The sequence below is a fragment of the Portunus trituberculatus genome, chromosome 31 (assembly GCF_017591435.1).
Source record: "Portunus trituberculatus isolate SZX2019 chromosome 31, ASM1759143v1, whole genome shotgun sequence".
Classification (NCBI taxonomy): Eukaryota; Metazoa; Arthropoda; class Malacostraca; order Decapoda; family Portunidae; genus Portunus; species Portunus trituberculatus.
This window is the reverse complement of record NC_059285.1, coordinates 417,136-443,230: the sequence shown is the minus strand read 5'-3', so window position 1 is coordinate 443,230 and position 26,095 is coordinate 417,136. Positions and strand designations below refer to the sequence as shown.

The 26,095-nt window shown below is 40.1% G+C and overlaps 1 protein-coding gene across 1 annotated transcript; it reads right to left on the bottom strand.

The window, feature by feature from the left end:
• Nucleotides 1-960: 960 nt before the first annotated feature.
• LOC123511435 (cadherin-23-like) lies at nt 961-24,963 on the bottom strand. Its single transcript, XM_045267307.1, is given in 36 exon segments — nt 961-2,649; nt 2,761-2,875; nt 3,132-3,319; nt 3,554-3,782; nt 5,500-5,648; nt 5,996-6,091; nt 6,710-6,798; nt 6,957-7,077; nt 7,853-8,028; nt 8,583-8,709; nt 9,079-9,305; nt 9,546-9,732; nt 9,881-9,997; nt 10,372-10,433; nt 10,436-10,526; nt 11,081-11,188; nt 11,612-11,736; nt 11,871-12,026; nt 12,427-12,557; nt 12,787-12,971; nt 14,152-14,259; nt 14,722-14,891; nt 15,168-15,287; nt 15,691-15,877; nt 16,203-16,485; nt 16,774-16,863; nt 17,282-17,384; nt 17,702-17,923; nt 18,559-18,679; nt 19,083-19,307; nt 19,682-19,822; nt 20,120-20,242; nt 20,539-20,759; nt 21,406-21,590; nt 21,929-22,085; nt 24,928-24,963. Coding segments are annotated over 35 exon segments (5,508 nt in total). The 5' UTR covers nt 22,054-22,085; nt 24,928-24,963; the 3' UTR covers nt 961-2,244.
• Nucleotides 24,964-26,095: the final 1,132 nt, after the last annotated feature.

Genomic DNA, 26,095 nt, shown 5'->3' with positions numbered 1-26,095 from the left:
ATTAGAACTTTAAATATTTCATTTTTTGTACTTTTAGTTGAAAAAAAAATCTGCATGTTTACGATTAAGAAAAAAATAAACTACTCTGTCAAACAAAAAATCTTTGACCAAAAAATAAAGTAGCTCTTCTGCTTCAATAAGACAGATTTATAAGAAATTCAGAGAAGTTATAATTGACTTTTAGTAGATAAGCTTACAAATTTCACAGTGTCTAATTTGTTTCTCTCCTTCAACAGGTATATATTGCCATCATCTTTGGAGTGAAAGATACCAACACTGATGTACGTTCACAATAAAATTTTCATGAGGTTTAGATGACTTAGTTACCATAGGTCAAAAAACGTAAAACAATATATATATATATATATATATATATATATATATATATATATATATATATATATATATATATATATATATAAGTTTTTAATTAGCCAAACAAAGATACTGTATGTCGTTCCTGTAGAATTACAAGAATAAGATAACCATTTATACTAATGCACATCTTGATTGGAACTATTGTGAAAACTAGTGGAAAATTTATTAGTTTATTTGTTCATGCATTGATTAAATATATAGCTGCATTTTCAATTCATGGATCAATAGCTCAGGACTTTATTATTTATTTATTTATCTACATTTCCCAGCCATGAATATGTAAAATTTTTTATCAACCAGTTTTGAACAAGATAACATTGGTATGTGGAGCACTATCATCAGAGAGAGAGAGGGAGAGAGAGAATATTCATTGCGTTACTCACCACCCCCAAAAGCTTCAAGTGCTAACAACACAAATGATCATGGCTGGCTTTTGTAAATGATTTCACATTTACTGCATCTTATAAGGAATTGTACATGATGAACATGACAAACAAAGACTATGTAAGAAGAATCTAAATGCATGCTACCACATTCTGACATGCCAGTTAATTACTATGTAGGTTTAGTGAAAATTCAGCAATTGTTTATGATGCATGAACACCCACTGTACACTACAGCTTGTTCATGTTTATTCACTAAGTACATGTATAATATATAGTCTCCTGCAATAAACCTTTCATTAGAAGGACCCAACAAAAATATATATAATATGCAGCAAAGTATATGTCAGGATTTGTAGAGTTTTATATACACCAAACAATAACAAGAGAAAAATAATCATGAAAAAAAGAATATACTACTACTACTACTACTACTACTACTACTACTACTACTACTACTATTACTACTATTGCTATGGTGCTGGTGCTGGTGCTGCTGCTGCTACTACTACAACTAATAATTAAAGGACTCACTTAATTAATTTCTTCCATATATGAGGCACTGGCTGAAGCAAGGGTCAAGTGCCATACCTGAATTTTGAATTTGAATATCATTAGACATGCCTACATTGAAATGTTTTTTCTCCCAACATACAATAGAGTGTCCCTGTAGTACAGTGTTTATCAAGGCTCAGAATAAAATTAGTAAATGCATTCAAAAATACCTCCACAAAGTACCTATTTCCTAGATGGACACTCTGATGCGAGGACACTGTCACACTCAGCACAACATATAAGCAATAAATTAGTGCAATCACTACCTACTGTATGTCAACTACACACACCATTATGAGAATCACCAATCAGAGAAGTTTGAGCTTTGGAGGAAGTGTCAGTGAGATGTGACATGGTCTGACTGGTCTCAGCCCAAGACATTCTGGTAAAAAATCACATCTTAGTGTTTTGTTCTAATTCAAAGATTCAAGACATGTCCAAATAGCCAGCAACATATATGTAAACAATAACTATCTCTCTATCAACTAGCATACTAGCACTTTGTAAACAACAAGAGACTTGTTATATCTGTGGTTTTTGGACTAGGCATAATTGGTTATAGATGTAACTATAAGACCTTCAGAAAAGTTTTGAAATAATCTGAGAATGGAAAATTTCAAGATTTTTTTTCATTGCCTAAGCAGCTGTACATAAATGTGTAGGTTAAAACAACTTAATTTCTGTTCAAAATACACTGTTTAAAACCTAAACAAAAACAGCCCATATCACATTTGAATGGCTCAGACTTAACTTATTATAAAATGTTCTTAACACCACCTTATTTGAAGAGTATTTTAAGATTACCTTGGTAGTTATCTCTAGCCAGATATCCAATCATTACCAAAAGCAAACAGATGATAAAGTTTGCATTTATTCAACAGCTGTGGCCACACCACACACTGCATGGGGAGATCACTCACTGCCTTCATTACCTCTGGGCACTTCTGTGAGAGGCAGCATCCATGGGAATGCCTCGTTCCTGCCACTCGTACACTCTGGGAGGCTCAGAGCTCAAGATGGAGGCAGGTGGCATTGGGGCCCCTGTAGGAGCCACAGCCACAGAGCCTGGATGTCCTGGATGCCCAGGAGGTCCTGGAGGCCCTGGGGGAAGCATGACTATGGACCCTGGAGGCAACACAGGGCCCACTGAGGGCGGGGAGTCAATGAGACGCATGTGACGGTTGTGGCGCTTCACCTTACGGCGGTAATGGGAGTAGAGGCAGCATACAGCACAGGCGGCCACAGCACCTCCAACACCAATGAAGGCTGCTATCACCATCACCCACACCTCCACCCAGTCAGCCCCACCAGCCTCCTTTCGTGGCACACACCTCTGTAGAAGGCAAGTGGGCAGTAAGGAAGGGAAGGCTAGAAAAGAAAGAGATCAATTTGAATTCCTTATATATTTGACATGTCATGCTGCACACCACAAATGTACACTCACCTCTACCTTCCTGACAGAATACTTCTCAAACACTTGGTTCAGTTTGGGATTCTGGGAGACGTCAAGAAGCACTTTTGTGTCATGCAGGTTTCTTCCCTCCAATTGGAAGCAGGATCTGTCTCAACAAAACACCAACAACTTCTTAGTTTGCTAAGCCTCTACAATTTTACAAAAAGAGGCATGATATAATTCAATGTGCCCTTTTTTCAGAGTCTAAGGTATTGTAAAAAACGAAAAAAAAAAAAAAAATTCTTTTAAGCTATTACAAAAAATAACTTCAGTCTTCAACTTTGTTCCAGAAGGTTTGGTCTACAGGTATTTTCCATTAGGTCACACATATGTAAACTTAGTTAAATCCAGTCCATCCTCACCCAGTGCTGGTGAAGTCAATAGCACCGTCAGCTTCTGAGTAGTAATTTGTCTCATAGATGTTGAGTGAGGCTGCTACAGGCAACACACCCTCCAGTTCCCGACTGAAGGTCTCCAGATGACGCCTTACCTCACCAGGTGTCAGGCGGAAGACAAAGCGCAGCAAGTCAGAGTCACGAAGCACATAGATCTGGGAACACAACACAAACACAAGGCTACTAAAGACTAAATGCATTTTTCTATATAGCTGCACCAGAGAACACACACACACACACACACACACACACACAATTACCAAGTAATGAAAAGTAAAGAAAAATTGGATAAGTGTAGATATGGAGACGGGGCCACACGAGCGTAAAGCCCAGGCTCTGTAAAACTTCAACTAGGTAAATACATATACACACACACACACCAGACTTACCATAACTTTAGAAACAGCTGGCTCATCTGAGGGAGTGTTGGGAGGAGAGGATGAAGCAGTAACAAAGGCAGTAAAGATACCGTGGGTGTATCGGGTGAGTGGTGCATTGGTTCTCAGTACTCCAGTGTTCTTCTCTAGCAGGAAGATTCCAGTGGCATTCACCTCCTCATCAGGCAGTAACTCCACAGTATTCTCAAGATGGGAGAAACTGATATTGTGGAGGCCATATCTGCAACACAGATGACACACATGTACAAGATAACACTCAGATATAGCAAACAACACACATACAAGATAACACTGAGATTTGTTTAATAAGAGGTCAAGGCTACACACTCTCAGATTAGGCAAAAATATTGTTGGGAAGGTATGAAGCCACCTCCTATCACACATACTCATACATGAGCAAACACACACACACACACACACACACTTTAGAAAAGGGCGTTCATGCACGACAAACCTGATATGTTACTATTCGAGGGTGATAGATGTAATACAGGAAAGAGATGGTTGGGCTGATGGAATATATCTGGATTTAAAAAAGGCCTTTGATAAGGTACCACACCGGAGACTGATCTGGAAACTTGAAATGGTAGGAGGAGTGCATGGCAGTTTACTAAAATGGATGGAAGACTTTTTGGTAGGAAGAGAAATGAGAACAATAATTAAGGACAGACCATCAGAATGGGGCTTGGTGGAGAGTGGAGTTCCACAGGGATCAGTGTTGGCACCAGTAATGTTCGCGGTCTACATAAATGACATGGTGGATGGGGTGTCCAGTTATGTGAGCCTATTTGCAGGCGATGCAAAATTGTTAAGAAAAGTGAGATGTGACAAAGATTGCGAACTACTCCAGGAAGACTTGGACAGAATATGGAAATGGAGCTGTACATGGCAAATGGAGTTCAACACGACAAAATGCAAGAAAATAGAGTTTGGCAAGAGTGAAAGAAGAATCAGGAGTATGTACAAGATAGGAAATGAAGACATAAAACCAGTCATGAAGAAAAAGACCTTGGGGTGACAATTACCAATGACCTATCGCCAGAGAGACATATAAACAAAATAATTGGAGAAGTATTGAACTTATTGAGGAACATAAGAGTGGCGTTCGTATATTTAGATGAAGAAATGATGAAGAAAATAATTACTGCAATGATAAGACCGAGGCTTGAATATGCAACAATACAGTGGGCTCGAACTTAAAGAAACACATAAGGAAACTAGAGAAAGTACAGAGGGCTGCAACAAAATGGTGCCTGACTTAAGAGATTTGACTTATGAAGACAGACTGAAAAGAATGCAACTTCCAACCCTGGAAAACAGAAGAAAGGGAGACCTGATAGCAATATACAGAGTGATGATTGGCATGGAAAAATGGATAGGGAAGATCTGTGTATGTGGAATGAAAGAATGTCGAGAGGGCATGGGAAAAAACTAAAAATGGCCACTTATAGGAGAGATGTGAAAAAATATAGCTTCCCTCATAGAAGGGTGGAAGCATGGAATAGTTTAGACGTGGAAGTGGTCAACGCAAGGAATATTCATGATTTTAAGAAAAAGCTGGACATTAATAGATATGGAGACGGGACAACACGAGCATAGCTCTTTTCCCGTATGTTACAATTAGGTAAATACAATTAGGTAAATACACACTTCTGTTTGAGAAGCATGTAAATGAGAGTTTAGTCGGCATAAATTAGCTTTTGCCGAAACTTTATAAAAATATTTGCCTTTTTCTTTTTCCCTTTAACTATGTCATCCTCACTTTCTTTGACTAATGCAAACTAATTACCAAGTCAGATCCCAAGGAAAGGACAGTGGAATCCTTGTTCTCAGCACACAATTATGTTCTTTTACCTTCAGTTTTCACATCTTTTGCACCTTAACTAAAAGCCATCCTCACTTTTCTTTACTTATGCAAACTAATCACAAACACTCACCTAATGGGAAGGGCAGTGGGGTCCTTGTCTTCAGCTCGCAGTCTGAGCACCTCCGTCTGCAGGGCTGCATCCACACGCACCCCAGTGGTCACTTCCTTCTTCAGGAAAGCTGGTTTATTATCATCCAGGTCACGAATTAAAATGTGGACCTGAAGGTGAGAATAAGGATAAATGTGACTGGAAAGGTGGCAGTGTGACATGATGAATTCACTGATGGCACAGGTTTAGAAGTGAGCAAGGAGCACAATAAATACAGAGAGTGGGAATAGAATGGTTGGGGACTTTATTGCAGCCTGGGACAAAACATCTTCTAAGTCATACACACTTGTTTTCCCAAAATTTGCTTCAATGAAGCTATTGAAGTACTTAAGAAATTGAGAAATACTTCCCTATGTATACTGGTATATGTATATGATTTATGGGTTTTGATGGAAATAATGTGAAATATTTCATTATGGGTAAGGCAAATAACCGTGTTCTATACTGATATTCTGACCTGCATCATAGCGGGGTTGGCATGATCATATTCCATCCTTGAGGGCATCCTGCGGCCCAGCTTCCCACACAGAAGAGTCAAGGTTACTGCATCCACCTGCAACAACACCCCATCACATCACATCACATCACCAACTGTCATAACAACTAACATCTCTCTCTTGAGACAAAATGGAGGATAAATAAAAATATAAAAATAAATCAACAAATAAATAACATATATAAAGAAATTTTATAAGATAAAATATATAAAAAAAGATAAATACAAGTTAAAATAATTATGTAATTATAAAACATGCAGTATGTATTTCATTTATTGAATGAGTGAATAAATGCTATTGACTTGACATTGGTAGTGTATTTACCTAGTTGTATTTACTTAGTTGTAGTTTTACAGGGCCTGGGCTTTATGCTCGTGTGGCCCTATCTCCATATCTACACTTATACAATTTTTCTTTAAAACTATGCACACTCGTTGCTGACACCACTTCTTCACTCAAACTGTTCCACATCTCAACACATCTTTGCGGGAAACTATATTTTTTAACATCTCTCAGACATCTTCCCTTCCTCAGCTTTTTACTATGTGATCTTGTTGTTCGAATGTCATATTCTTCTCTCAGGATCAGTTTCTCATTATCCACTAGGTCCATTCCGTGTGTGTGTGTGTGTGTGTGTGTGTGTGTGTGTGTGTGTGTGTGTGTGTGCCACTCACCTCTTCTCTGTCAATACGCTTATTGACATAAATCATGCCCCGGTTGTCAGTAGTCCTATTAATGGCAAAAAGCCCTCCATCATTACCATCTGAGAAACAAAACATATAAAGACAAAGCATTAGGCTGATACTCAACACTGATGAGCAGTATATTTGTCAATTAACTTAGAGTATAACAGAATGACATCAAAGCACCACACAACTAGGGATCAAAGACCTTATATGAGTCATCCCAGCAAGGACTCACCAGTAATGCGATAGTCAATGAGAGCATTGTCTCCACTGTCATTGTCTGTGGCTGAGACGTACCCACCCACTGTGCCCACGGCTGCCTCCTCCTCTACCTCAAACTCAAGGGCCTTGCCACCCTGGAAAAATACATCATGTTCAGTCTTATCTTATATGTAATGCAAGGAACAATAATTATAGTAAATATGAATGTGTGACTTCTGTGGACTATTTTTAAATTGCATTCAAGTTAACTGTTATTATTTCAGGTGTTATGAGTATCTGACTTATATGGATGCTAAGTAATGATTTTGAAGGCAAACTAAGCATGGTAAATAAAACATCTATAAAGATGGCCAACAGCTATATAGTGGATTTGGAAATATCTCATAAAGAATCATTTACATATCCAAGTTCCATCTATCTTTCTTTATACCAAGCCAGCAATCATACACAGGATGGCCCAGACAAGCCACCACACACACTCATGCATGCATCACTCTTTGCCTCATTGACCACAGGAAGAAAGAGATAAGTCTTGTGGACAACCTTACAGCAACCCAGGAGCTTAGGCATAGCACAGCTGACCACACTTTTCCACCGCAAAGCTCAGCAGTATACATTGGTTTAACTTTGCCGCTCCTCATGAGACCGTTTCTCACCATACACCCAATTCAATCCTTAAACCCCAGCAGAAGCACTAATAATAACTCTAATAATAAAACACTATTGGCCTACACTTTTTACCCAAGCTATTGATACTTTCTAAAGCTTTACAACTATGAATCAATTACCAAAGCTGGTCTTCAGACATTGCCTGCCAAAAAGTAAACAAAACATGTATTCCTGGGAGCAATTAATAAGCACCAAGCTTTATGAAGCCAGATTAGGCCAAGGCTGGGTTAGTTGACGTACTGGGAGCCTCACAAAGACAGGTGGGTTATCATCCATATCAGTGATGTTGATGGTGAGGAGTCTGGAGGCCAACTGGGGAGGGCGACCCAAGTCTTGTGCCACCACCACCACTGTGTACTGCTCCCGAACTTCTCTGTCCACCAGTGCCCTCGTGCGAATCATTCCCGTGGTGGCATCTATAACAGTGTGGTAGTGCAGCAAACAGTGTGACAGTGTGGCAAACAGTGCGGCAATGCAGCAAACAGTGTGGCAAACAATGTGGGATATGAAGGCTTGTGAGTTGTTATTCTTGAGCAAAAGTTTTGCCATATTCATTTTAAAAAAGCTTCTTAACTACTGTAATATTTAATCCTTTTATCAAGATACACAATTTATTCTGAATCTTAACAATGTACTATGCAGACTTTTTGTCAACTGCTGCCTTTGATGAGAATTAACACATATCATAAAACAAACATAAATATTTTGAATCCTGAGTTGCAATAATTAACTGAAATACTCTGACTAATATCCAATGCCTCTGAAAATTAGTATGACACAACTAATATATATTGGTGACTATCTCTCCACATTAGATCAATTACATGACAGACTTAGAGCCTATGATTATCATAAACATAAAAATACAAAAGTAGCATTGTAATGAAATGCTCAAAGTACTGATTAATCACCATAAAAATTATTGAATTTACAATTGCAAACATGCCCACGTTACTAATGTGAGACAGACCTATCTCAAAGATGCCACTGTCACTGCCGTCATCAAGGAAGGAGTAGACAATCTTGCCATTGGGAGTGCTGGGGTCATCTGGGTCCTCAGCCTCCACCTGGAACACTGCTGTCCCAATCTTGGAGTTCTGAGTAAGAGGCATTCGTTAAGTTCATGATCTCATGTCTTTGAGGTCATAACATCATCAGCTTGTTATACACAAAATACACCGTCCTTCACATTACATTCCACCACAATATGAAAACTCACTATACAGTGAAATGGAAAGTAATCAAGAAAGCCAACAAGGTGTGTTTTGAGAAGAATAATGACTCATGTGTAAAATAGACAGTCATGCAGCATAGAGGAAGCTGAGAAAGAAACTATACAAGGTGACAAGAACACCAAAAACTTTCTTTTTATAACCTATGTTCTGAAGATAATGCCTTAATTCTTAAATAAAGGTATACTCAATACTTAATAATTACCAACAAATAGTCAGTGTCCCCTCCCTTACCTCCATGATGGTGGCGCCCTCATTGGGTGCCGGCCGTCTGAAGGTTGGGACACCATCGTTCGTGGACACGTCACCAATCAGAAGATGGATGATGGCCTCAGAGTACTGCTGGGGTGTGCCTTGGTCTATGGCACGCACTGTCACTTCGTAGTGTTCTGTGCGTCCCTTGCCATTCAGAGGAGCCTTTACTTGCAGCACACCAGTCTCAGAGTCCAGAGAAAACAGCCCTGATAGAGATACAAGTGAGGATAAAAAATCGCTCAACTTAACATACATGTATGAACATACATAGTGTTCTTAAAGCTTATATAAATGTTTCTCGAAGAAAACTCTAAAAAAAGTAAGGCTCTTAGAAGAAAGATCCTGCCATGAAGAAAATATCTAAAAAAATAAAGTATTAAAAAAGATTGTATAGCAGGTGCCTGTTAAATACATGAAGCCTCCTGCTGTGCACACTGTCATCTCACCTTCCACTTCGCCCTGTGGCTCCGGCAGCTGGTACCGCACCAGCCCATTCAGCCCCAAGTCTGGGTCTGTGGCAAGGACTTGGGTCACAGGACTGCCTACTGCTGTGTTCTCTGCCACCACTGCTGTGTAGTGGCTCTCACTCCACACTGGCACCTCATCATTTACATCCACCAATTCCACCTCCACCTGAGACATTCACGTCTGTTAGTTGTGTTCTCCATTATCAAACACCAGTGTTGCTTCTGTCAACACTGATATACATTTTTTTCATTAATTTCAAGTTTATAATAACTGTCCCTTTCTCCAAATGTGTTCCTGGCTGTTCAGTACTCACAATGACGGTGGTCTTGCGCTGAGTGATGCCTCCCTCAGGTGTGTCATAAGCAGTCACCTCTAAAGTGATGGTGGGTGAGGCCTCTCTGTCCAGCTGGGCTCCCCGAGCAACAACTATCTGCCAGCAGAAAAACAATAATCTCAAAATGACATAACAAAGGTAACACTTTCATTACACTATCATAATATCCAGTTGGTTTTGACAATTACTCTAACAAACAGTATATATCTGTCCTTCAAGGAGTATATAATTATTACCAACTCAAGTTCTTTTAATATTTCAAGATATCTATGGCAAGACCAAAAGTTTGACTTTTACTATGATAGCCACCAAAATGCTATAGGAAGGTGAAACTGTAATAGTGAATGTCTTTTTATAAACATCTTGCTTCAGTTAACTTCCTTCATATAATATGTTGACACATTAAGTGGACTGACAACAATAGGAAAAGAGGATTATTAAGCATAATGAGGAACAAGCCATGTCCTTACCTCTCCTGTGGTCTCATTGATGACAAAAAGTAGTGCACCTTCCCCTCCCAGCGAATACCTCACTCTCCTCGCACTCCAGTGTCAGCATCTGTTGCTGACACTGTCAACACAGACTTGGGGAAACGTGCATCCTCGGCCAGGCGTGTGTGGTACTCCTGTGGGAAAGAATGGTGAGCTGAGTGATCCTTCTTAGTGCTGGTGTGTTGGTGCTTCATCTTGGTGACCACTTCAGGAAGGTTTGATATGTTTGGCAAGGTAGCACCTGGTGGTGGAATCTATGTATGCAGCTACCATATTTATTATAATATTTCTTTTTACTTGGAAAAGAAGTTATTTTATATTCTACAGGTAACTCTCGATTTACATGATAGATGCGTTCCAAGAGACATCGCATATTTCAAAATATGTGTAAAACAAACTTGTAATTCTCATAAGAAACAATAGATAATAGGGGGATGCAGGATGTGGTCCGAATTGTGTATAAGCAAACCGATTGCACAAATTTAATTAATTAAATTTTTTTTTGGTCGCATATTAACAAAAACATGTAAATTAAACATGCATAAATCAAGAATTACCTGTATGTCCAAAATTATTAATTCTAGTTTACTTCACTTGACTGCAACTGATGATAACTTTGCAATATGAAAAGAATGTTCTGTTGACTATCATCTTCTACATATGAACATCATTTCCAAACTGCTCTTACATTCTCAGTGAAGATGGGACTGTTGTCATTCACATCCTCAATGTTGACAATAATGGAGGCCTGGCTGGAGCGGTCCCCAGCAATGGCAAGCACCTGCAGTGAAGCTGTCTGTGGAGCAACAAAGCCAGCTGGGTCAGGTCTGCTCAAAGAGGACATACTTGCACAAAGCTATCTATCAATCCATCTTTCTTTTCTATGCAACTTTCAAAGCAGTGAGTAATTTATAAAAGATATGCATTTCACTTATGGTAAAAGCAATTAAATGTCACAATTTGAAAAACAGTCTAATGGAATATAAAAAGTACATAGCAAATTTTTACACTTTTCCTACAATGTTCTTGTAAATAAACATGTGTACTCTCCTTTCACTCACATATACATATCTTCCACATTCTGTAATTTTTTATTTCTTTTCAGTCTTAACACAAAGGCCTACACATTGTAAAGATATTCTCTCTCTCTCTCTCTCTCTCTCTCTCTCTCTCTCTCTCTCTCTCTCTCTCTCTCTCTCTCTCTCTTTCTCTCTCTCACCTTAGTTTCTGAAGCTTCATAATCAAGGCGTGAATTAAGGGAGACCTCACCAGTGATGGCACCCACAGAGAACATGTTGTCAGGGTCGGATCCTGCCACCTTCTCATACCTCCTCACTGGTTGCCCTGAAACACATTCATAAATAAGCTCACTTTTAATAGTCAAATTAATTACGTTCATCTACCCTTTCCAGCAGCTGATGCATACTATTTACTTTCACAACTTTATATTGTAAGTCATTTAAACTTTACACAGTTACCTGAGATGGGATCCTTGGCCATGACAGAGAAGACCTTCGTGCCCTGCTCCTGCTCCTCCTTCACCTTCACCTGCAACTGTGGTCGTGAAGGAGTCCAAGGTGGGGCAAAGATTGGGTTCTTGTCACTGAATGCCTGGATGTACAGCGTCACTTCAGCTGTAACATGGATAATATTTTGTTTTATTCTATACCAGAGTAAGTATCATTTACAGCACTTCCTTCACCATCTGACTCATATACCTGTTCTTCCCAGTCTTCTTTTCTGTCCCATTTTTACCAGGATGGTAATGTCTTGTCAGTAATTGTTATTCCTGCAGGACACAAATTTATGACGTGTCTAGAAACATTCCCCCTGCATTCTTGAAGGAAGCATCCACCAATATCTATTTCATGATGGTTTAATTTTATGAAATTAGAAAACTTTAAAGAAATAACACAAACTTAAACTTTCAAGAGCATCATGTTACTTATTCAGACACATTTTTCTTAATAACAAAAAAATAAATAGATGAAATATAAAAATGGTAGGAAAAAGCAGAGTTTGTAGTGCACTCACTCAAATCAGTCTGGTCTGGGAAAGCAGCAGAGGCATTTTTGTCTTCCACAGCAATGGGGAGGATGATGACAGCTGCCTCGTTGTGATTCAGCGGCCCAGACACTGACACTGCTCCAGAGGTCTCGTTGATTCTAAAAGACACAAAGAGGAAAGGGAAACGACACTTCAATCAAAGGAAAGAACAGCAAAGTTACAAGAGAGAGAGAGAGAGAGAGAGAGAGAGAGAGAGAGAGAGAGAGAGAGAGAGAGAGAGAGAGAGAGAGAGAGAGAGAGAGAGAGAGAGAGAGAGAGAGAAAAAAATATAAGCCACTAACTACACACTTTCTTACCACAATAACTTCCTCCGTCTATCGTCCCTACCTGAATGCCCCGAGATAATTGTATGGGGAGGAGGGAGTAAGAGCCACACCAGTCTTGTCCCGTGCAAGTACTGGTTCTCTGATGGTGAACTGCAGGGAGGCATCTTGGTCAGGGTCAGTGGCTCTCACCCTTACTATCTCCTCCCCAGCTGGCAGACGCTCACTCACATACTGCACGTAGGAGTCCTGGTGTGGTGGAGGTAACATCATGTGGTTATTGAACACTGGGAAAAATGTAACCCTGACTTTAATGGCCCCTTCAATACTGGGACACATTTTTTACTTTGAGATTTGCATACAATAAGACCATTTTATTGACATTAGAAAGGATCTATGGAGATCAGAAGATTAATGGCTACTGTCTTCACTATTTTAATCTCCTTCAATACTGGGACACATTTTGAACTTGAGATTTGTGTACAATAAGACCATTTTATTGACATTAGGAAGGGTCTATGGAGGTCAGAAGATTAATGGCCAGTCTTCACTGTTCTAGTCTCCTTCAGTACTGAGACACATTTCAATTAATTTACTTTGAGATTTGTGTACAGTAAAACCATTTTATTGACATTAGGAAGGGTCTATGGAGGTTACAAGATTAATGGCCATAGTCTTTACTATTTTAATCTCCACGTGAGTTTCTGAAGCTGTATAAAACCACCAAATAGTAAGATGAGTGAATATGGAAATGTGTCATGGTACGGATAGGGTTAAATCTCTTTTATCTAGTAGTTCCATTCTGGTTCTGAATTTTTTTTCTTTTTTTTTTTCTATCTGGCACTTAGATAAATTCTGATACTGAAGTTTGAATTATCATGAAAATTAAAAAGGCAATTTTTCCTTTCCTTTCTGGCTGTTCCATTTGTTCAGTATTTTTTTTCCAGTTTAAATACCTAATTTTTTTAAACCATAAGTATAATTAACTCCTTCAGTACTGGAATGTATTTTTACCTTCAATTTTGAGTATGATTTGGACAGTTTTATTTACATTAGGAAGGTTCTAAGGAGGGCAGAAGATTAATGACCAGTCTTCACTATTCTAATCACATCATAAGTATCTGAAGATGTACAAAATCGCCAAATAGTAAGCTGAATAAATATGAAAAAAGCATCATGGTACTGAAAGCATTAAGATGAAGATAATGATGATGATGATTATACCTGGACACATACCAAAAGTTACAAGGATAACTTACTAACACAGATAAAAGCTTCAGTTACACAGACTATTCCTAAGTTTAAGGTGGGTATTATATTAGCCTAATTTGCAACAGATTTCAGAAGAAAAAACTATCAAACAAAACAATCTTAACTTTCTATCACTTTTCTGTTCTTTGATATGACTGCCTGACAACAGAACACTTACCTGACTAAACTTAGGAGGCTTGTTGTTGACATCCTGAAGTGATACAGTGAGAGTTGTGGTGGAAGTCTGTCGGGTCTGAGCTCCACTGTCCACTGCAGCCACAACCACCTGACAACATTATCATCATAGACTACTCAAGACAACATTATCAACATATACTACTCTAAACCTGGACTAGACACCGGCTCCTGTCTACACTTTGCGGCATTCGATGAACTCTCACGCTGGAAAGGAGGTCATTGATTTTAAAGCCCGTATGCAAAAATGGCCTCAATCTAGCATGTAGTCCAGGTTTACAGTGGTCTTTGTTATCATCTATCACCTTCCAACATCTGATGCAAAAGTAGCCACACACTTCATTACTTTTACTTTTCTCTTCCTTCTCTTTTATCCACGTCCCTCAGCTGACTAAATTCACAAAAAATATCTAAGTTGCATTTTCGAATCCCCACCATGTTTCATAAGTGGCACTTTGGGAAACATAACACCAGAAGCAAAGGGATGTTGAGTAAGAGGTGATGAATATGTCTATTTACTAAATCTTGAGCCTCCTCCATGTATACCACTCACATCAAACTGTGGGCTGATGTCTCGGTCCAGACTTGCTCCCTGTGCCACCTTGATCTCCCCTGTGGTGGAATTGATAATGAAATTGTCTCGAGCACCTGCTGTCAGTAGGAAGGTGATGCCCTCGTCAGGTCCATCAGGGTCAGTGGCTGAGACCTGCAGCACAAGGGTTCCTGTTGTGGCAAGAAAATAATTACTATGTGCTCAATGGGAGGGCACAGTGAAGAGGCTAAATTATGTACACTTAGACAAGGATGACAAGAAACAAATTATATAAAAATAGAGTAATGGAAACAATAAAAAAATAATTACAAGCATGAAGAAAATGAATAAAAAAATTAGTTAAGGTTTCTTTTTAATACTATCATGGTAAATTTTCTCTGAGGAACTAAAAGAAAGATAAAACTTTGGATTATGTTGTGACAAAGGAAACAACAGAATGAACTCACCTGGCTGGACGTCCTCAGGCAGCTCAGTTTTGTAGGTTCTCTGACGGAACCTTGGCGGCCTGTTGGTGTCTCTGCCCACCGTGATGAAGACCCGCACATCAGAGTAGCGAGGTGGCTCTCCTGCACAATGGACAGATAGTTACCCACTTGTCCCTACTTTGCTACTTGCATGTGATATAAGTATTGTCCCAGTAATGTAACTGGCTTGTTTTACCAAGCAATACTACATATTACTGACTCATCAAAGGTATCACATTGAAAAACTGGACAACATTTTTCATGTCAGTTCTAAGATAAAGTTTGGACTTGAGATAAAACAAATAGTATCAAGCCACAACTAGTTCATGTGTACAGAATATTTGAGGGGTAGAGAGCAGAGAGATCCAGATGGAATGTTCAGTCCAAATATTCAGAGACACGTCATTACATGAGCAACACATTTTATTCATCATACCAAACTAAAAGTGGAAAAAAACAGACAGCCAAAGCAGGAATAAGGAGCAAGACAAGTAGTGGCATGTACCTGCATCAGTGGCACGGACAGTGAGGGTGTAGGTGGAGGTGGGGGTGTCTAGGTGAGTGAGGGGCCGCTGGATGGTGAGCTCCCCACTTTCAGGCTCCATAAAGAATGCCTCATCCTGTGTGTTCCCTTCCTCTAGAGAATAGTAAACCTTTCCACCTCCCTGGCTCTCTCCATCACCATCAGTGGCCTGTTGATGATGCTCGGTTCAGGAGAAGGGCACAAGAAGAGTGGAAGAGGAAACACTACACAGATTCAAGACAAAAAATACCTTTCTGGTTTTGAGATAATCTTTCATTGCTATAATAAAACTTCATCAACCTTCAGAGTGGTATCACATAAATTTGTTTGTGAGTACACAGAAAAAAAAAATGAATATGAGTTTTCTTCTATGCTACAAAAACTGTTTAGGAGACTGTATAACAAAAATAAATAATAATAATTGTCCAGTAATGAAAGGCTAAATATTTGCCTTCCCTGTAGTCATCAGACAGATAAGTTACCATTAACCTGACCTTGACAAACAGAGGTGGATCAAAGGCCTCCACACCCTCATCCACAGTCCTGCGATATTCCCTCCTTGAGAAAACTGGTGCATTGTCATTTTCATCCTCCACGTCAATGAAGATGTTGACAGAGGTGACCTTCCCTCCCCCATCAGTAGCTGAGTAGGTAAGGGAGTAGGTGGCCTGACGCTCATAATCCAGGCAAGTCTCCACTCCACAGTTAGCCACATAAATATTACCCTTCTCTTCATCTACCCGGAACTTCTCAGCACCAAATCCCTTCAGGCTGTACCTGTAGGCAGAAAAGAAACATTTATGTGTAATCCAGAGAGAGAGAGAGAGAGAGAGAGAGAGAGAGAGAGAGAGAGAGAGAGAGAGAGAGAGAGAGAGAGAGAGAGAAAATTTGGAACATTTTTAAATAATTTGAAATTCATATTATTTAAAAAAAATATGAAAATGGTAAAAGAACAGTTTAACATCAAAACTTATCTACAACATCCAACAATTCATCAAAATAAGAGGTTAGCAGTGCCAATGGGTGAGGCACACAAGCACACAAGGATCAGCCCGAAGTCCTCACCGGATCTCCCCGAACATGCCGGAATCTGAGTCATTGGCCAGCAGTGAAGTGATGAGGTGGCCGCCCTGCACGCCTTCACTCACACTGAAGCTGAAGGGAAAGGAAGGGAAAAATGCTCGCTTTAGACTTGGAAATGAAGGAGAGATGAAATTATAAGTAGAACATACACCACAATCAACATGGAAGGGAAGGGAGAAATGCTCACTTTACACTTGCAAATGAAGAAGGGATGAAGTTATAAGGAGAATATGCAACATAATCAACATAAAATAATTATATTGGCAGTAGTTCTTAATTAACTCAAAATGTAGACAACATTAAATATATTTCAGGACAGGGATGATAGATGGACTACCATGTGTAGGCAACTTTCTTCATTCTCATATATTCTACTAAAGAGTAATTTCTAAATACAATATACACACATCATCTGAAAAATCTAGAGCCACCAATGGAGAATAAAAGTGTTCTAAAATCAACAAAGGATTGATCTTTATAAAGTACCAACCTGTAGGAGGACTTGGGGAATGTGGGAGCATTGTCATTGGCATCAGTAACAGTGACATTGACCACAGCAGCTGACACTGGCTCTCCTCTGGCACTAGCCACCACTGTGGACCAAAAGGGTAATGCATTAAGCACTCACTCATTACTTAACAAATGCTCTTCAACCATTGGCCAAATCTTGGGTAAACAACAAACACCACTTTGTATAACTGCAATGCATGGAAGTTTTACTATTCAGATCTCAGAAATAAAACTAAATGGAACCCATCATAGTGGACACCTAACACCAAAACAACTTCCAAACACACATATTTTTCACAGATGATAGATTGTGTTCATAAATCTAGGCAGAAAAGGAGAAACTTATACATTAACATGAGAGCATTCATTTCAAAGTGATGTGGGCACACTTTTCACTCACCTTTAAAGACAAAGCTGGAGGCATTGGGATCCTCATAGTCAAGGTGTGAAGAGTCTGCCACCTTGATGATGACTGGTGTCCTCCCCACAGCAGTCTCAGGAAAGATGGAGAAGACGCCCCGTGAGCCAAAGATGTCCTCAAGCGCCAGGGTGAAGCGAGCATTCTCCCCAACATCACCGTCACTCACCACCAGGTTCAGGCCAGGCAGAGGTGTCCCGTTAGCTGCAGAGGTGATGCACAAATCACTAATGTGAAGTTGAATGCAAAATGTAAGTATGCCCTTTACTAATTTCATTTCTGTTTTACATTTTATCATAATCATCAAGATCAATGAATGTCATTTTCTCTGTTAAGGAAAACCTTTAGTAATCTACATAATTTGTATAACTTTTGATCCTGTTCACTTGTTTTAATTTGTTAAAGCTGGTTTATTTTTTATAGTAATCTTTTTTTTATATTACATCTCCATCTGTTTTAATTCCCTCTTCTCATCTTTCAAGGAATTCAAAGCTTTTATATAATCCTTTAACCCTTTCAGTACCATGATAAAATCATTCTGCTTATTATTTGGTGTTTTTTACAGCTTCAGAAACTCATGAGGGGGAATTAACATAGTGAAGACTATGACCATTAATTTTGTGACCTCTATAGACCCTTCATAATGTCAATAAAATGGTTTAATTGTACACAAATCTCAAGATGAAAATGCGTCCCAGTACTGAAAAGGTTAAGAATGAAGCCTCATTATCCTCTCATCAGATTCATGACAAATAATATGAAGTTGTGAGGAAACATGAGAAAACACAATGCATTCATTTGTGTGTCAACAAGCAAAGCCCAAGAATCAAGAGTCTTACCAATGTCCTCTGGGACTTGCACAGCAATGGATTCCTGTGAGAATACTGGCTTCTGGTCATCCACATCCGTCACCACCACTGTCACCTGGGAGACGGCAGCCTGGGCCCCTTCTTCCTGTGCCTGTCATCCATTAAGGAATCCACTTTTAAAAATTTGTAAAAAGATAACATTAACACAAAACAATCACAGTTGCCTACGGGTTAATTTTGCAATAGACAGAGGAAAATGAAGGCATAAAAGCTGAAAGTCATAAAAATTACCTGTAGCTATTCCAGTTCAATGCAAGTCACAATACAACAACTCGTAAGCAATAGTGGCAACTGATAAAATTTGCCTTTAAAATCCCATTTGGTGTCCCAGTAACTTAAGAGAAAAATGAGTTCATAAAACTTCTTAGTGAAAAAACTAATGAACTGAGAAAAACTGCTATACACTACAGTAGATAACTACAAAACAGAACATAATCAACTGTGATTCTTTGAGCTGTGTGTGCGGTGATTATAATGGTAACGTCACGACTCACCCTGATGCTGAAGGTGTAGAGGCCTCCATTGTTGAGGATGAGTGGGTTCTCCCTGTTGAGAGTGACATTGGAAGTGACAAGAGTGGCAGAGAGGGAACTGTCCTCATGGGTCTTCACATCCTCCAGGCTGAAGTAGCCAGCATCATCTCCTTCCAGGGACAGGGTTATAGGCCGGGGCTCCCCAAGATCACCATCCCGTGCACCCACCACCAACACAGAGGTGCCCTGCAATGGAAATGGTGAGAATTAAGCTATTTTCCAATTATTGGTTCACTTGTAAATTGACTTCATCAAACAGCTCACACATACGATAGAGTCAATAAACTTCCAGACTGATATATGTACTCTCCTTCAGGAATGGGATGTACTATATTGTGGTCAGAAATATATTAACGCACTGTATGTACTGATCTCCATTTTCTTTCTGTATCAAGCTGTCGCAAATAATCTCCTTACAAAGGATGAGAATTGATATAATTTTAGCAGATCAGAAAATAAATTAAAATCAAAGAAAACATCAAACACAATATAAGTGAATGTATTATGTTAACTAACTTCTGAACTTCTAGATATAAATGTACTAACAACAAAAAACTTACAGGTGGTGAAGCCTCCCTCACTGTAGCACTGAAGGGAGCATTGAGGAACACTGGGAGCTGGTCCTGCACATCCTGCACATCCACCTTCACTGTTGTTGTGGAGCTGAGCTTCCTCTCAAAACCCCCATCAGAAGCTCGCACCTACAGAAGAAGGAAGGCTGTATTAGTATGCAGAGCTAAACTGTACAGACTGAAATCCCTCTCAGTCCCCTGTGTACAAAAATCTCACTTAATGCTGCTTAAATGAAAATGTTATATATAAAATTACAAAGATATTTCCTACTTGAATACATATAGTAATGAATATCAACCAGTCAAAAAATGGGGCACCTTTCTATCCATCTTTAACATTCCACTCTTTTGGGATTAAAAGTGATGAAAGAGTCCAGAGCAAGCACATAGGTAAGTGGAGGACAACAAGAAGCCACTGTCACCTACCACAATGGTGTACTGACTCTCCCTCTCATAATCCAACAGCTGCCGCAAGGACACAATGCCCACATATTCACCCTCCAGCACCTGAGCTGCCCTGATCTCAAACTGCTCGCATGCACGTGGACTCTGTGGGAGAACAGAAACTTCACATTTAAGAAACTTAGAACAAAAGTTGAAATAGTACATCATTATATTCAATAAAATGTAAGGATAGTCATAAGAAACTTACATCACTGCATTTAATAAAATCTAAGGATAATCACAAGGTACAGAGAGAGAGAGAGAGAGAGAGAGAGAGAGAGAGAGAGAGAGAGAGAGAGAGAGAGAGAGAGAGAGAGAGAGAGAGAGAGAGAGAGAGAGAGAGAGAGAGAGAGAGAGAGAGAGAGAGAGAGAGAGAGAGAGAGAGAGAGAGAGAGACATACCTCCTCTTTGACACACTCCAGAGTAACCTTAGCATTATCGCCCTCATCTGCATCTGAGATCTTGATATGAGAGAAGAGTGTGGCGCCGGGGGAGGCAGACTCAGCCACAGAAAAGGAGTATGGCTGGTCATGATACACTGGCGGGTTGTCATTCACATCCAGCACAGGAATTTCTCTCCGCAGAGGCACTGTGTTGGCCTCAAAACCATAAACCCGTTCATCTGGAAAAGGCAAGTGAAGGATGGAATACACCTTACACACACACACACACACATGCCCGGTAGCTCAGTGGTTAGAGTGCTGGCTTCACAAGCCAGAGGACTGGGGTTCGATTCCCCGGCCGGGTGGAGATATTTGGGTGTGTCTCCTTTCACGTGTAGCCCCTGTTCACCTAGCAGTGAGTAGGTACGGGATGTAAATCAAGGAGTTGTGACTTTGTTATCCCGGTGTGTGTTGTGTGCCTGTTCTCAGGCCTATCCGAAGATCGGAAATAATGAGTTCTGAGCTTGCTCCGTAGGGTAACATCTGGCTGTCTCATCAGAGACTGCAGCAGATCAAACAGTGAAACATACAATGCTGTATATCAGAATAAATTGATAAAAAATTTGCTAAAATTATAAAAGAGGAAAGATACTTGATAAAATAAACATTTTAAATTAATAATATATAAAGTTCAGCTTCTATTATGTACAAATGCAATTGGAACTGACTAGAAGTAATTAACAAAGACAATTAGGGATATGTATGAGGAAAAAATAACAATAAAATGGAAGAAATATAGATAAGACCTACTTGAATATTTGCTGATGCCTTACACATTAGGTACAACAATGCCTACACAAACAGGTCACTATCCACTATACATACCTGTCACTGTAATGATAGCCTCAATCTTGGCCATGCTCTCCCTATCCAATGCCTGTACTAGAGTCACCACTCCTGAGTTTCTGTCCACACTCAGATAGTCGCCAGAGACAGTAAAGGACACTGGTGTGCCTTCAGGATCACTGCCCCTCAGCTTGTACACTGAGGACCCCACCGGTGTGTCCTCTCTGGCAGGATGCACATGAAGACCGATTGAGGTGTGACAGGCAAATAAGAGGATGAAATACAAGATGAGTTGGACACACACACACACACACACACACACACACTACAGATTATTCAACGAACACATACACTGGATAAAATACATCTGTACAAACAAACAAATATATGAAACATAAAACAACAGCAAGGGAATAAAACAGAACACAAACCAATGAAAATACATGAAGTTCAGTGAAATAAATAAATAATAAATGAATAAATAAAAAAAAAATTAAAAGTCAGGAAGTTAAAAATAGTGTGCCTTTCAACCAGTCAAGCCTTCCATCCAGAGAGCACTAACCTGAGAGAGAAGCCCTTCATGTCTCCGTCAGGAAGGAAGACCGGCACTTTATTCTCCCTCTGGCCCTCCGTCACCCCCGCTGCCGCCGCCACAACCACCACCACCACAGCCAGCCACGCCGCCATCGTCCACGGGAGGATGGGAGGCGAGAGTTCAACTGGACGAGGAAGGAGGAATTAAGACCAGGAAGGAGTTTGGCTTGTTAGCTTTCACTTATTTCCTGAGAGAGAGAGAGAGAGAGAGAGAGAGAGAGAGAGAGAGAGAGAGAGAGAGAGAGAGAGAGAGAGAGACTTCAGTTGTGGACTAGAAACTAATAGAAAATTCCTTCAAATCACGAGGTAGAATACGGAATGCTTGACCCTTGACACTTCACGCATCTCTCTCTCTCTCTCTCTCTGTGTGTGTGTGTGTGTGTGTGTGTGTGTGTGTGTGTGTGTGTGTTCACTAATCATGTATGTTTTGACTCATTCATTTTCTTTTTACTTGATAAGCGCATTTTTCATAGTCTGACGAAATAAAATACCTAGAGCAGCATCAATAATAATAATAATAATAATAATAATAATAATAATAATAATAATAATAATAATAATAATAATAATAATAATAATAATAATAATAATAATAATAATAATAATAATAATAAAACAATAACACCAACAACTACTACTGCTACTACTACTGCCTTACATCATCGACCACAGTGGAAATAACTGACCACACACACACACACACACACGCATAGTAAGAAACTAAGGAAGGGACGATGTCTGAGAGATGTTAAAAAATTTAGTTTCCCGCAAAGATGTGTTGAGACTTAGAACAGTTTGAGTGAGGAAGTGGTATCAGCAAAGAGTGTACATAGTTTTAAAGAAAAATTGGATAAGTGTAGATATGGAGACGGGACCACACGAGCATAAAGCCCAGGCCCTGTAAAACTACAACTAGGTAAATACACACACGTCCGGTAGCTCAGTGGTTAGAGCGCTGGCTTCACAAGCCAGAGGACCGGGGTTCGATTCCCCGGCCGGGTGGAGATATTTGGGTGTGTCTCCTTTCACGTGTAGCCCCTGTTCACCTAGCAGTGAGTAGGTACGGGATGTAAATCGAGGAGTTGTGACCTTGTTGTCCCGGTGTGTGGTGTGTGCCTGGTCTCAGGCCTATCCGAAGATCGGAAATAATGAGCTCTGAGCTGGTTCCGTAGGGTAACCTCTGGCTGTCTCGTCAGAGACTGCAGCATATCAAACAGTGAAACACACACACACACACGCCTACAGTCATGACAGAAACACACACACACACACGCACGCACACACACACACGGACCGTTATAATGAGGGTCCACTATTGAGGGCTATAGAAGTCTCAACAAGACCAGCCCCCAGCAGTCCTTCGCATCCTTACGTCTTAAAGTTCACGAGGTCTTGCGGCGAGGGAAGGAACAAGTAATTTCAACGCTGCCACTAAAGAGAATCCAAGACCGCTCCACACTTGACTAGTAGCGTGGACTTCTAGTAGTATCCAAACACAGATTATTTCAACTTTTCTTATTGTCTTCTTAACCTCTTCAATACTGGGACGCATTTTTCTACCTTGAGTTTCGAATATAATTAGACGATTTTATTGACATTAGGAAGTGTCTATGGAGGTCAGAAGATTAATGGCGAGAGTCTTCACTATTGTAATCCTCACATGAGTTTCTGAAGATGTATAAAATCGCCTAATAATTAGCAAAATGAATATGGAAACGCGTCATGGTACTGAAGAGGTTGATCGAGTTCATTCCCACGACGTATACATCTATAAATCCATCCAGCTTTATTTATATCCTACAGTGAATGCTTTAAACACATTCTGAAGAGTTTTGCTGGATAAGTCAGCTACAGTAACATCTCATGCTAGTCATAACCACTTCAGTACCATGACGCGTTTCCTTATCTATACTGCTTACTATTTACCGATTTTATTGCACTTCAGAAATTTGTTCACGAGAATTAAAACAGTGAAGACTCTAGCCATTAATCGTCTGACCTTTATAAACCCTTCCTAATGCAAATATAACCGTCTAATCACACCCAAAACTCACGGTAAAAATGTCCCGGTATTGATCGTAGTTAATTTATGTTTCGCGTAATCATTGCTCTCGTGTATGTCATTATTTCGCAGTGTTTGTGTGTCGTCTTCTTTGCGGATTTTTTCTTCATTGTATCAGTGTGTGCGCTCGTTTGTATGACTGCATGATGAGTAATAAAACTTTGCATACATCATTAATATGACTACAAGGTAAATAGTCTATATCAAACACAACCCATGCAAGGAGAGAGAGAGAGAGAGAGAGAGAGAGAGAGAGAGAGAGAGAGAGAGAGAGAGAGAGAGAGAGAGAGAGAGAGAGAGAGAGAGAGACTATGCCCCTAAAGTTTTCTACACTTCAATATTAGTGTATTATATAGTAACTTCCGTAGTCCTGCCTTTCACTTCCTGTCGATCCATCCCAACAAGCAACAAAAAGTAACAAAGCCCAGCCAATTTTCCAGTGAATCTCAAACTGAATGGCTCCTCCTGTAGGACTTACTCGGGCCCACGCCCCAGCGGCCCCACAGGATTACTTGAAGTGCATGGAAAACAGGTGCGCCAAGAATCGTGATCCGCTCCTTCAGTGCCAAATGTCAATATTCCTTCAGGAAATTCACATTCCGCGCTTAAACACTTTCCCCATAGGACTGGACGCGTATATTCCATCACTGATGCGTGGATAAGTTGGCCGCACACACATACCTGAAGTAATCAGCTGCCTGGGAAAGGTGAAACGAGTGAAACGAAGAGAGCTTCAGCCTTCCGCATTGTATCCCTTAGAAGTGTGCACTGTTCTTTCCTTGCCTGCCTTATCCGGCAACGGCTAGTTGCACGCTCATACACACACTCACCGCATCACGTAAAGACGATAGAAGCTAAAATATAAAGGAGAAAACAGTGAAGGACTGTATTCTTGGCGTACTCACTCTCTCCAACCTCGCAGGAACTGCCAAGGTGGGGGAGCATGCCACGATGTGCGATGCTTCCATCTTTCACTTCAAGAAACTGCCATTAATATAATATAGCCCTGGTTATCTTATTCTCATAATTCACTCCTTATGTCTACAGGAGCGACATCTTTGTTTGGATGATTAAAAACTTATTTGTTCTTTATTCCAAAAAACGGCTTCCTTATCCATCGAGGCCACAGGTGATCTCCAAGAGTGGCCCCGCCCCTTTCCTAGCGGTTCCCTTTCCCAGTCTCCAGTCTCCACTGCCTCCCGTCTTCCCCCTCCCACTGCTGTAACAGGGATGTGCACCGGTAACCGGTATCCTACCTTCGGTATTACCACCGGTTATACCGTTTCATGAGTGTGAAAATATTACGTTTTTATATGATGTATAAGCACAGACATACAACTTGTGTTTATTTGACGTCATGACTAAGATGTGACGTCACCTCAACATAGATTTGGAGCGCCTCGAGGTGGAGGCAAGGTGATCTCAACAACTGTGCTTAGGTCACGACTCGTCACGTAGCCGAGGCAGTGAGACGCAAGACAGACGTACTCCGCCGATGACGATGCTGACCGAGTTAACAACGAAATGTTTGATTACATATCATTAGAATCTGACACAAATCTTTGATCTCAAAACTATTTTCCTACGGTTTCTATCTTTCTCTGTAACTTTATCTGTGTGCAGACCACCGCCACGTCTCCGTGAAGGCACGCACGACATGAAGCACCCGCGCATGAGATTCATACCCATGAAGACAAGAAACATATGCTATAATAGGTTATAAAAGCGTTAATCCATCTCAGCCATGGCTCACGAGAGCAACTCCCTCACACATCTATCTCGCCACACGCGGCCGCACATCTACCTCACATGTAGCTACTGACTGTTAACTTTCAGGAACTGCTTTTACTGAATCCTTGTTAAAACCTACTTGTAAAATAATAGAAAGCAGTCAAAATGTAAACAATGCTGTCCTAAACCTTCGGATTAGGAAGACATTTATCAGAAGACAATATCATTTAATGGTGGAAAATAACTTAAGTTGGTATTTTCACAGGTATCCAGACTGATAGGCAGGTAACCATTTAAGAACAAAAGACATTTAAAGAAGCTGCAATTTAAGAGGTCACCAGG